The following is a 12,435-nucleotide window of genomic DNA, read 5'->3' as shown; positions in this document are numbered from 1 at the left end:
TTTCCCTGGCAGTCACCATTCTTCTTTCTGTTTCTATATATTTTTCTGCTCTAGATACCTCATGTAAGTGGGACCATATAGTATTTTTCTTTCTGTAACTAGGTTATTTCATGGTTTCATGTAGAATAATGTCCTCATGGTTCATTTGTGTTGTCCCATGTGACTGATTTTTTTGTTGTTTTGAGACAGGGGCTTGCTATGTAGTCCAGGCTGACCTTGAGCCTGGACTTTACTATGTCATCTAGGCTGACCTCCAACTCATGATCTTCCTTGCTCACCTGACACTGGGAATACACCAGTCCTCTACTATGCTTGGCTTTTTATTTTTATTTTTATTTTTTTTTTATTTTATTATTTTTATTTTTATTTTTCTGAGACATGTTTTGCTATGTTGCCTGTACTGGTCTTAAACTTATGCACAAAGCTGAGCAATCTTCCTTGCCTCCTGAGTAGGTGGGCCTCCAGGCCTGCATCACTCTACCTGGCTTTCTCTTCCCTTTTAAGGCTAAATAGCTGTCTACTGTAGACAACAAAAACGTTTTCCTCTGTCTTCTTTTGTGCCTGAGACCTATGATTTAAGTTGATGACAGACAGCTTATAGGAGAAAGTGTTCAAATTCGCTGTTAATAGATTTATGTAATACAGGGGTAGTAAATTAGGAAGTGGATAGACGAAGGTTTTTATAGGCAGTAAATTATGAGAAAGTAAGCAGCAAATAAAGGGAGAGACTAATGGAGGATGAAGGTTAATATAGTAAAAATTGTGTGTAAAGACACATCTCAGTGTATAATCCCTGGTGATAAAAATACTATCTTGTTGATACCAGGAAAAAATTTATGCCTGGCTTTAGAGCAGAAAGGGAGTGGAGGAAAACACTTTTCTGGGGCTGGGGATTTAGCTCATCGGCATAAGTGCCTGCCTTGCAAGCAGGCAGTCATGAGTTCGATCCCTGATACCGATAAAAAGGAAAAAGACAAAAAAAAAAAAAAAAAAAAGAAAGAAAAAAAGAAAAAGAAAAACACCTTTCTGCATTCACTGTTCATTCTCATTCATTTATAGTCATTCTCTGTCTCTGTCTGTCTGTCTGTTTCTCTCTCTCTCTCTCTCTCTCTCTCTCCCTCTCTCCTTCTCTCTCTCTCTCTCTCTCTCTCTCTCTCTCTCTCTCTCTCTCTCTCTTCCTCCCATTTGGTCACAGGGTTTTGTTGTGCAGTCCAGGTTGGTCTCACACTCACTATCTACTTGCCTCAGTCTCAGTCTCTTGAGTGCTGGGGTTACAGGCATGTGCCGCTGTAGCCAGCATCTGCTGCTCTTCAGTTGCCTTCAGCATCATCAGCATGCTAAAGGATAACATATTCTGATCCCCTTCATAATATACCACGTTTTGTTTATCCATTCATCTGTTGATAACATTTGGTTATTTCCATTTCTTGGCTATTGCGAATAGTGCTGCTATGAACATGGATGTGAAAATAGCTCTTCAAGAACCTGCTGTTAGCTTTTTGTGAATATACCTAGAAGTGAAACTGCTGAATCATATGATGATTTTATTTTTAATTTTTTTTTTTTTTAGAAATTCTCATAACAGCTCCTCCATTTTATATTCCCACCAACATGTTGGGGTTTTTTCCATATCCTCACCAGACTTTTTTTGCAGGGGGTAAATTACTAGAGATTGAACTCAGGGCCTTGACGTTGAGCTACATCGCTAGCCTTTTAAAACTTTTTTTTTAAGTTTTGAGACCGGGTCTTGCTAAGTCACCCAGGCTAGGCTCAACCTTACAATCCTCCTGTCTTGTGCTCCCAAAGGGCTAGAATTACAAGTGTGCACCACCACACCCAGCTTATTTTGTGTATTTTGTTTTGTTTTGCTTTTTTGAGACAAGGTTGTGCTATATAGTTCAGGCTGGCCTTAAACTCACTATTATAGACTATACTGGCCTCAAACTTGCAGCAATCCTCCTGCTTCAGCCTCCAAATGCTGAGACTGCAGGCATGTACCACCACACCAGGCTTCTATTAGCTTTATTTATGAATGTGTCAATTTGCAGGTTTTGGTTGTTTTGCATTGTTTTTAGTACTGGGTCTTGAACCCTGAGCCTTGAGGATGCTAGGCAGATACTTTACTACTAAGCTCTATCCTCATCCCATTTTAGATTTTTACTTTGAGGGCCAGGGATATAGCTCAGCAGCACAGCAGCTGCCTAGCAGGTGAGGCCCTGAGTTGGATTCCAGGTACCCCAAAGGATTAAAAAAATTTTTTTGTTTTGAGACAAGGACTCACTAAGTTGCCCAGGCTGGCCTCAGACTTGCAATTATTTGCCTCAGCCCCACACCCTACCTCAGAAGCAGATTATGGGCATGTACCTTGTAGTTGGAGGTTTTTTTTTTTTACAGTTATTTAAGAAACAATTTCAGTTTAACAGCAAAGAAAAAATTCAGCATCAGATGTGTGTGTGCGTGCACATGTGCCATGCTAGGCGCTGAATGCAGTGTCTGGATCATGATGGACAAGTACCCTACCAATGAGCTATACAGCCCCGGCCCTTCACTGTTAGATTTTAATTGGCGTGTTGAACGTTTTACTCGTTCACAGGTTTCTTTATTGCAAACCTGTTATCTTGATTTCAGATTCTGTCAGTTCTTTATTCATCAAAATCAATTTGTTAATTCAAAAGGCATAAGAGTGAAACTAATCAAATCTTTAAAAACAAGATTTTGTAAAAGGAATGAAGTATTTACTGACATATGCTTCTAACATAGATGAATCTTGAAAACATTGTACCAAATGAAAGAAGCACACAGAGCCCACAGATGTCAGACTATTCATATGAAAGTTTAAAATAGGAACATCTATAGAAGTACATTGATGGTTTTGTTAATTTGGGTTGATGGGAAAGGAGATTGAGGAGAATCTCAGGGTGATACCCAAATCTCTTTCAAATGATGAAAATGTTCAGAAATGGATTATAGTGGTGGTTGCACATATCTGTGATTATACTAGAAATCCATTGAATTGTGTACTTTAAATGGGTCAGTTGCATGTCTTGTGAAATTATATATCGATAAATCTATTTTGAAAGTAGACTTTCTTGAATATCTGTCTGGCTTTGTCTAACTTTTAAATTTTTTAAAAACTGACAAATGGGGGCTGGAGTTTATCACGACAGTTCTTAAGTGGTAAAGGATAGCAGAGATAATCGATTTTTTAAAGGGATACTCATCTTTAAGTATTATAGTTCTTTATTGCAACTGCCTCCTTTATTTAGAGGAATGTTTTTCCACTTCCCAGTCTCTCCTACAGTGAATTCTTTCTTCCAAACCCACACAGACTGCAAGGCTATCACTCCATAACAATGTGGCCTTTCTTTAATTTTTTCTGCTATGAAAACTTCAATCTCTCAGTAATTCTTATTTTATAATAAAAGTATATTAGCAAGGAGAACTAGGTCCTCAGCTTTTATTATCTCACTGTTCAGAAAATAGAATTGTACGTTCTTTTCAAACCTTCAATATTTATTTTTCTTCTGATAATTGAAATCACACTGCTTGATAAATTAGGGATTTATGTGCATATATTTTCAGGATGAAATTTAAAAGTTCATGCTATAGATCCAAGGTTTTCTTTGTAATAGTGATTAAAATATAAATAACACGGTTTGCCTTTTCACAGGGTTTTCTATTGTGATAATGTCAATATGGCCTTATCTCCAAAAGGTTTGTATATTTCAATCTATTCTTATGTGAAGTAACTGTACTAGTAGTGACTCTTACATACTTAAGCTCTTTCAGAGAAACTCTTTGGTACTCTGTGTTTAACTTCTATTATAGTAGCTTGAGAGAGTAGTTTCTCAGAAGAGCAAGAAAGGTGACCATATGCTTTATTGTTCAAGCAAAGCACAGAGTAGAGTGGTGCGGAACCAGGGCAGCAGGACGTTCCCAGACAGTCACAGGCAGCATGGACGCAAAATGCAGAGCTGTGTGGTTATAAGCTGCTTTCACATCCTGTCACTGCTTTCCCTAATAAAAAAGGGAAGCTGAACTAGAGAAATTCTGAATCCCTAAAATGTATAATTGATAATTCTGAAGAATACTTTCATACTTTTTCATAGAATTAATTTGGGTTATTAGGTAATTGTGAGAATAGGTAATATGCATTTGTCACTTGATCCTGGGGAGTTGGTATCTAGTCTCCATCCCTCAAGGATACTAAAGTCTGGATGTTCAAGTAAGTCCTTTTTATCAAGTGATGTGTTTAATCTGCTTATGTCATCCTGTAAACTTTGATCATCTCTAGATTACCTGTTATATCTCATAAAATTTAAGTGCTATGGGATATAATATGGGAACTGGGTATGGAATATATATCTCTCTGGAGTATGCATATTTATACATTTTTCTGTGAGTCTAAAACTATTTCAAAAGAAAAAAACCTGAAGTAAAATTTGTATTTAAAAAATATTTGTAAGTATCAAAATTCCTTTAATTTCATGGCAGTTTATCTAGTCTTTTTTTTTTTTTTTTTTTGTCTTTTTCATTTTTATCGGTACCAAGGATCGAACTCACAACCGCCTGCTTGCAAGGCAGGTGCTTATGCCGCCGAGCTAAATCCCCAGCCCCTATCTAGTCTTTTTAAGCTCCCAAAGTCTCAAAAAAAAAAGCTTACCTGCAAGGATTAGTTCTACCTAGCATAATATGTTGAATTTTGAAAAGGTACAACCTTTTCATTTGCAAAGATAAGTTAATTGAGTACATGAACTGATCACTGTTTTTTAGCAATATAAATATAACTGTTCTGGCCAGCCATGGTGGCACAAACTTGTAATGTCAGCACTCAGGAGACCAAGGCAGGAGGATCTTAAGTTCTGGGCCAGCCTCTCCTATACAGCTAGCTTGGATTCCACAGCAAGAATTTGCCCTGTAAAAAAACAAACAAAAAAAACCAACAACAACAAAAAACAAACCAAAAAGTAAAAACAGTATCAATTTTCTCAAGAGATTTCATGATACTCTTGAGAGATGATGGTGAGCCTGGCACAGCACTGAGTTGTCAGTCCTGTTTGACAGATGAAGAATTCCAGCTGAGAAGACAGATTCTCTGCCCAAGGTCACACAGCTAAGAATGGCAGAGCCAAACCCATCAGAAATGAAAACCTGACTTCACCACAGTTGCCTACTACCTTAAATATTTTCAATTCTTAATTTAAGTAACTCTCTCTTATAGAATAGTATGTTGCAAAACATTGCCTGGCTTAAAAGCCATCTGTGTGAAAGAGCAAAGCTCATCCAAGTCTTTCCTCCTCAAGATAAATAAATCTGGTGGTATTCTGAATTTGTACTTGCTGGCCCTGGCCTGTAGGTAGGAAGCAGTGACATGATTCCTTAGGATGTGTTGCCCAAAGGTGAGGTTAATTGCCAGGAAGACTTGCTGTGACCCACATTGCCCTTGAGGTTCTTTGGGTGAAGGACCACAAGGGGATGAGAAAATAAAGAAGAGACAAAACTGGGGTCAGGTGGAGCCTTTGTTCTCCTGATGGGAGGAAAGAAACTTCCCCTTCACTGTAGGGGCAATTATTTGTGCATTTTAGGATTTTAATGTCATGTGACACCCCCTTGTCCTAGCAACACACTGTTCAGATTGTCTTGGGGCTAAGTGTTCTGTGGGCTGAAACAGCTTCTTCATATTGCTTGCCTCAGCCACTCTTTGTTTTTGGGCCAGCCATGACCCAGCCCGGCAAATGTGGTCAATTTCCAGCTTCAACAGCGCCCAACAAAGACTCTGTTAAAATCCAGATTTGAATGATTGGTTATTCTGTAGTCCCAGGGTGATGATAACAATATTCATAACTGACGTTAGTAAAACAAAATTTATTATTTATTTATTTATTTTGTCTTTTTCGTTTTTATCAGTACCAGGGATCGAACTCACGACTGCCTGCTTGCAAGGCAGGCGCTTATGCCACTGAGCTAAATCCCCAGCCCCATCTACTTTTTAATGATAATTGGTTTCAGTTGGATTCTGAAAACAGAATGATAGAGCTCATCTGAGCCAGACACATGATCAGAAACAGGATGTGCTGGTACTGTTGTAAGAGGGAAGGAAACTTCCTGCAGCACAGACAACTGTGCCTGAGCATGCCTGCTGTAGTCTCTGACTTCCAGAGCATTTTACTTTCTTATTACAGTTATAGCAGATGGTGGCTTTCCAGTCACCTTAAGGAGTGATATCCATCCAGCTAAAAGGAAAGTTTCTCGCAGTCTCCAGCAGATAAAATTATTAGAGCCATCCCCACGAGTCACTTCTCTTTATGACGTGAACTCTAGACTATGATCAGCTGAAATCCTGAGAAGATATTTTCTAATGTGTCTTCTCATCACTAAACAGGACTTTGTTGAACTATTAATTTCTGTAATCATTTTAAAAGATGAAAGGAACAGCATAGCCAGAGCAGCAGTTTTTCTTTGTATACATTTCATTGTTAGAACATTTAATTGTATTGTTAGAAGTTTAAATCCCTTACTATGAATAACACTGTTAGAAAACCTCAATTTTAGAATTGTTTTTATTAGAAAATTTTATATGTGCAGACAAATGTGCGAGGTTTTAAATTGTGTTGGATAACAATTCTTAAAGCTTCGTATGTATGTTTCTCTGCAGATTGATCAGACAGCTGATGCACGTTTTTTGGGCTGGATTATTGCTTCATTTAGCCTTGGCCAGATGGTAGCTTCACCTATATTTGGTTTGTGGTCTAATTACAGGCCAAGAAGAGAACCTCTTATCATCTCCATCTTTATTTCGGTGGCAGCCAACTGCCTCTATGCTTATGTCCATGTCCCAGCTTCTCATAATAAATACTACATGTTGATTGCTCGTGGATTGGTGGGATTTGGAGCAGGTAATACATTTGTTTGTGTATGTTTGGTCATGTCAGATTCCCATTCATCCTGATACTTTTGGGCCTCTCCTCTAGCCTCATTCCTTGTCAATCTCATAGCCTACAGCCCAACATACAGATCTTTCCTTAAAAAGGTACAATAGCTTTCCTATCCCTTTGCCTTTGTTCATGATGCCCCTTACGTATAGGTTCTCTTTTTTGCTCTCATTGTTCTTTATCCTCCAAGATGTAGGTTAACTTCCACATCTTACATGAAGCCTTCTCTGCTTACCCTGCTTCTTAGTAATGGATGATTTCTTCTGTGTCTTTGATACTTGGTTGTTTTTTGTCTTTTTGGTTTTTACCGGTACCAGGGATCGAACTCACGACTGTCTGCTTGCAAGGCAGACATTTATGCCACTGAGCTAAATCCCCAGCCCCTGATACTTGGTTTTAATCTTGCACTGTTTTCACCCTTTCTCACCAATTAGTAAACTTTTTTGCATTTAGAGACAGTTTATGATACTTTTTAATAATCTGTGGCTTGAGCATTATGAGCCCTAAATAAAAATTTCGAGTTAGCCTGGGATATAGCTCAGCACCATAAGCGCCTGCCTGGCAGGTGCAAGGAAGGTCCTGAGTTCAATTCCTGGTACCCCCCCCCCCATTTTTTTTTAGTTAAATTGTGTTTTTTCTTATTTCTTACATCACACAAATTTGCATGCAGAGTTTGTGATACCTCTATTTTAAAAACAGTTGTAGCAATAAGTACTATGCATTCAGTCAGAGCTTTCTGAATATACCTTAAAGTTTAATATTCTTTTTTTTATAATGTTGTAATACTATTTTTTCATTCATTCAAAACTCTGATTTCATGTTACTGAAAGTACCATGTTCCATTAATTCATGCATTTGTTAAATAAAGATAAATGTGTTGTATGACTGTAGAAGGGGAGAAAGGGACCATACTGTTGGCCGGTATTTCTTCTGTATAAAGTCAGATTATATTGCATTTTATAAACCCAAAGACATCTGTGTTTACTTTGGATTATTGGGTCTTTTCTTAGGAAATGTAGCAGTTGTTAGATCATATGTTGCTGGTGCTACTTCCCTTCAAGAAAGAACAAGTTCCATGGCAAATACAAGCACATGTCAAGCACTGGGTTTTATTTTAGGTCCAGGTAGGTATTTTTCACTTGTAATTTCTAATATTTAAATTGGGAATAACTTTTAAGTTGAAACATGTTTATAGTATATAATGTTTACATTCTTGTGGGGAATTGGTCAATTTACATAATACATCTTAATTCCTTTTTTGGGAAAACTTGCAATTCAAATGTTAAATGTAAGTATAAAGCCTTGTGGCCAAAGGGAAAAGGGAGGAAACTTTTTATCTGTGTACGCTGGGAGTCAAACCTAGGGCCTCTATAGATATGGCAGGCAGGTGCTCTACCACTGAGCCACATGCATAGGAGGGAGGGACACTAGGCTCCTTTTACCTTGATTTGCTTCTCTGAATTAAAGTAAGTACCGTTTATCCCATTCTACAGAAGAAGACAACAAGGCATAGGGTGTGCAAGAAAAATTGTCCAGTCTCACCCAGATATTATATGGAAAATATGGACTTAAAACTCTTTCCTGCACCATCTTATGAGTACATGTTTGTGGTACTAATTGATTACATTTACTGTGGGAGTTGGTCCATGGACATGACATCTGTTTTGTTTAGTTTTGCTTTTTTTTTTTTGGACATGACATCTTGATTCTTTTTATGTCCTCTACATTCTCTTTCTGTACTCTGTCCTCCATCTCTTGGTCCCTTTCCCATTTGCAAGAATCAAATCTAACTGTTTCTGACTCTTGTCGATTAGTTTGAGATCTCTGCAAGAATTTATTTTCTCTTTTCCATTTATTGGGAACAAAATTCTTTCAGCTGAAGGATTTCAAGAAGTTATAGGAAGTCATTTTCTCTTTGTGTGTTGCCCATATCATTAGTATTTTTCTTAGGTAGAAGAAAATGAAACAGCTTTTTAAAAGCTTACTGCCTTTTTCCAAAGTTTCCATCCTTTTGCTAAGAATTAAAAAAAAAAAATGAGGTTTAATACTTCTGCAAAGCAAATTAATTTTTACTGAGTAGAAAAATCAAGCATTTTTATGCCTAGAATAATACTTAATGATAGAAATATATGTGCATATAGTTGGCTCTTGGTTTGAATATAATGGTTTTATTATCAATTTGATTGTAACTGAGTTTACTTAATTCAAACCTCATCTCCACCTTAGTTTCCAGTACTTCCTTCAATTTAGGTTAAAAAAAAAAAATTCTGGACATGGTGGCTCACACCTGTAATCCCAGCTACTCAACAAATTTAGGCAGGAGGAAGGATCACAGATTAGAGGCCAGCCTGGGCTATTTATTTATTTATTTATTTTATTTTGAAGAGAATAAAACCAAGCAAAATAAAACAGAATAGAGTCAATCAAAACCAAACAATGAATGTGATATAGGACTTAAAAACAAGATAAAAGGAAATCAGTAATGACTACCATAATGCCTCTTGTTATCTCAAAATAACTGCCAATACCATCAAACATAGTAAAATCACACAAAACAGAACAGAATAAAACCAGACAGTGAAAGTAATACAGGACTTCAAAACAAGATAAGAAAATAACAATGGCTACCATAATGCCTCTTGTTGTCTTCAAATAGCTGCCTATATCATCAGACATAATAAAATCAAATAAAACAAAATAATGAAAGCAATACAGGGCTTTGAAACAAGATAGTAGGAAATCAATAATGGCTATCGTAATATATTTTGTTATCTTTGAGATAGCTGCCCATGCTATCAAATACAATACAGGCAAAACAGAATAAAACTAAACAGAACAATGATAACAATACAGAGTTTTGAAACAATAATAGATTAACAGTGGTCACTGCTTCCCTTTTTAGACATTTTCCCACCTTTCACTTTCACAATATCTATTGTGCATTTTGGATCCCACTAACTCCTTTAATTTTTATACTTGAGAGACAACACAGTGTTCACTCATGTGACTGAACCATTTCACCCATGAGCTTGATATCAAGTTGTATCCGTTTATCTAGAAGAGCCTCAAGGTTATCTTTCTTTATAGCAGAGTAGCTTCCCATTATATAAAAATGCCATATCTTCCTTATCTATTCTGTAGTTGATGAGCAAGCTACCCCTACTTTTTTCTGGCTCTCTGTCAGACAGAGCATTGTTCTCTCTCCTTTGTCTTTCAGTCTATGAATTTTCTTTCGAGTTAAATGTGTTTCTTATATAAAGCATATTGATGCATCCTGTCTTCTGATCCACTCTGCAGCCTGGGCAATTTAGCAAGACTGTCTCAAAATAGTTTAAGAAAAGGTTGGAGATACAAGTCTGTGACACAGTGTCTCTGTTTAATTCTGAGTACCTCAAAAAAGGCTAAGCAGAAGAGAATCTAATGCATGGGTTTACCAAAAAAATCCTAATAATTTGCTTTAGTGTTCTATAACAAATATAAGTGCAAATGTAAAATAAATGAACTTTAGTTCTGTATTTTATATTACATAAGAACTTTTTCTGAGTCTTGATTTATTAATCTGCCCTCAATACTGAGGATAGTACTTGGTATAGACAGAAGTTCTCAGTAAATTTTATTGATTACCTTAAAAGCATTTATCTATCCATCTATCTATTTACAGTACTGGCAGTACTGGGGATTGAACCTAGGGCCTTTGCGCTGAGCTACATTCTTCAGCCCTTTTTAAAACTTTTTTTTTTTTTTTTTACATTTGGAACATTATCTCACTAAATTGCTATGTTGCTCAGGCAGGGCTTGAAGTTGGCATGTTCCTGTCTCAGCCTCCCTGGGTACTTAAGTTACAAGGATGCTCTATGATGCCTTGCTAAGAAGCTGTATAACAAATTTCATGTGGAGCATTTGCTTTTTTAAAATTTATTTTTATTTTTATTTTAAAGAGAATAAACCAAAATAAAGCAGAATAAAAGCCAATCAAAACAAATCAGTATAAGTGACACAGGATTTCAAAACAATAGGAAATTAACAGTGGTTTCCATAATGTCTCATGTTTTCTTCAAATTAGCTGCCCATACCATCAGACATAATAAAATTAAACAAAACAGAACAGAATAGAACCAGCAGAAACAAAAAATGAATGCAGTAAAGGACTTGAAAGCAAGATAATAGTAAATCCAAAATGGTTACCATAATATATCTTGTTGTCTTTGAAATAGCTGCCCATGCCATCAGATATAATAAAATCAAACAAATCAAAACAGCATAAAACCTAACCCAGTGATAGAACTGTGGGGGACCTGCAGTGGCTGAAAAGATAAGAAGTATGAAATATAAATGAATTTATTTAGATAATGCTGGGAGAGACACCCCCGATCCCCTGGGACGCGGCATCTCCATCCCTGGGTCGGCGATCTCTCTCATCTCTCCGTGGAACACGTGGAGTGAGGCACATAAATAGCCTTGGTTTAGGGTGGAACCTAAGGGTGCATTAGGGATGCACAGGTAGCCCATTGGTCTTTGTTTGGCGCCAGAGGTAGATTCCTGAGGGAGGGGGAGATAGGAGCTCCTTGGCTTTACCAGCTACAGTGTCATGTCTAGGCCAAAAACCCTTTCACCCAACAAAACCATGAAAATGATATAAGACTTCTAAACAAGATAATAGGAAATTAACAATGGCCACCACCTTCAAAAGGAGATTCCCCATAGATGCTACATTGCACATTGTTATTCTCTGAATAGATGATCAGACTACTGGTTTTAGACCTGCAAAGTCAGTGAAACACTGAACACTACAAGCATTAAATTGTATTTTACCTCAGTAGCCATTATGGCATCCTGTATTTCTCTGGATCAGCTGGTCACTTGTGGGGATGGGGTTTGGCTGTCCTCGTTTCCCAGCCTGCATGCTGGAAAGGGCTGGCATCTGACTCTCCCCGCAGCAGCCCGCACATGGCTCTCATTCGCAGGGAAGGCTTGTTTCTTGGTGACTTCTTATTCTCTTTCCCTCCTGCAGTCCATGAATGGCGCTGACTCATGGGAAAATGCTGGCACCTGGCTGTCCACCCACAGCGGCCCACACATAGTGCTGATTTGCAGGGAGGGCTTGCTTCTTGGTGACATCTTGTTCTCTTTCCCTGCAGCCCGCAAATGGTGCTAATTCATGGGAAAAGGATGGCATCTGGATCTCCCCCCCTACTGTGCAGTCCCTTCCCTTTTTAAAAATTTTTTTAAAATTTTTGCTTTTCTTTTTTAAAGACAAGAAGACATGAGCTGGGTTGGGTACTCCATGATAGAGTCCATGCTTAGCATACATGAGGGCATGGATTTAATTCCCAGAACCACTGCCCACCTTCTGCAAAGAAGACCCTGATAAATCATCATCTGTCAGATATGTGTGCATGTACCTCTGTGTTTTATACATAAAGTGTATGTAACACAGAACTGATTTTCTTGCCCTGTGGATAGGTGATCCAGTTGTTAATTCCAATTCAGTGGTGTTTTATAT

At 37.6% G+C, this 12,435-nt stretch overlaps 1 protein-coding gene across 5 annotated transcripts in view; it reads left to right on the top strand.

The window, feature by feature from the left end:
- The window catches only part of Mfsd8 (major facilitator superfamily domain containing 8), a 29,463-nt gene that overhangs the window by 4,761 nt on the left and 12,267 nt on the right, over nucleotides 1-12,435 (top strand). For 4 of the 5 annotated variants that reach the window (XM_003476781.4, XM_063260755.1, XM_013160286.3 and 1 more), the window contains 3 exons: nucleotides 3,671-3,714; nucleotides 6,656-6,896; nucleotides 7,943-8,056. In XM_003476781.4, coding sequence (XP_003476829.1) covers nucleotides 3,671-3,714; nucleotides 6,656-6,896; nucleotides 7,943-8,056 — 399 coding nt within the window. The remainder of the gene's footprint in view (nucleotides 1-3,670; nucleotides 3,715-6,655; nucleotides 6,897-7,942; nucleotides 8,057-12,435) is intronic. The other variant, XM_063260756.1, reaches the window with a different exon arrangement.

The sequence above is a fragment of the Cavia porcellus genome, unplaced genomic scaffold (assembly GCF_034190915.1).
Source record: "Cavia porcellus strain 051 isolate PalLab524CR breed Dunkin Hartley unplaced genomic scaffold, mCavPor4.1 scaffold_14, whole genome shotgun sequence".
NCBI lineage: Eukaryota > Metazoa > Chordata > Mammalia > Rodentia > Caviidae > Cavia > Cavia porcellus.
The sequence above is the reverse complement of the archived record's forward strand: the minus strand, read 5'-3'. Positions and strand labels throughout refer to the sequence as shown.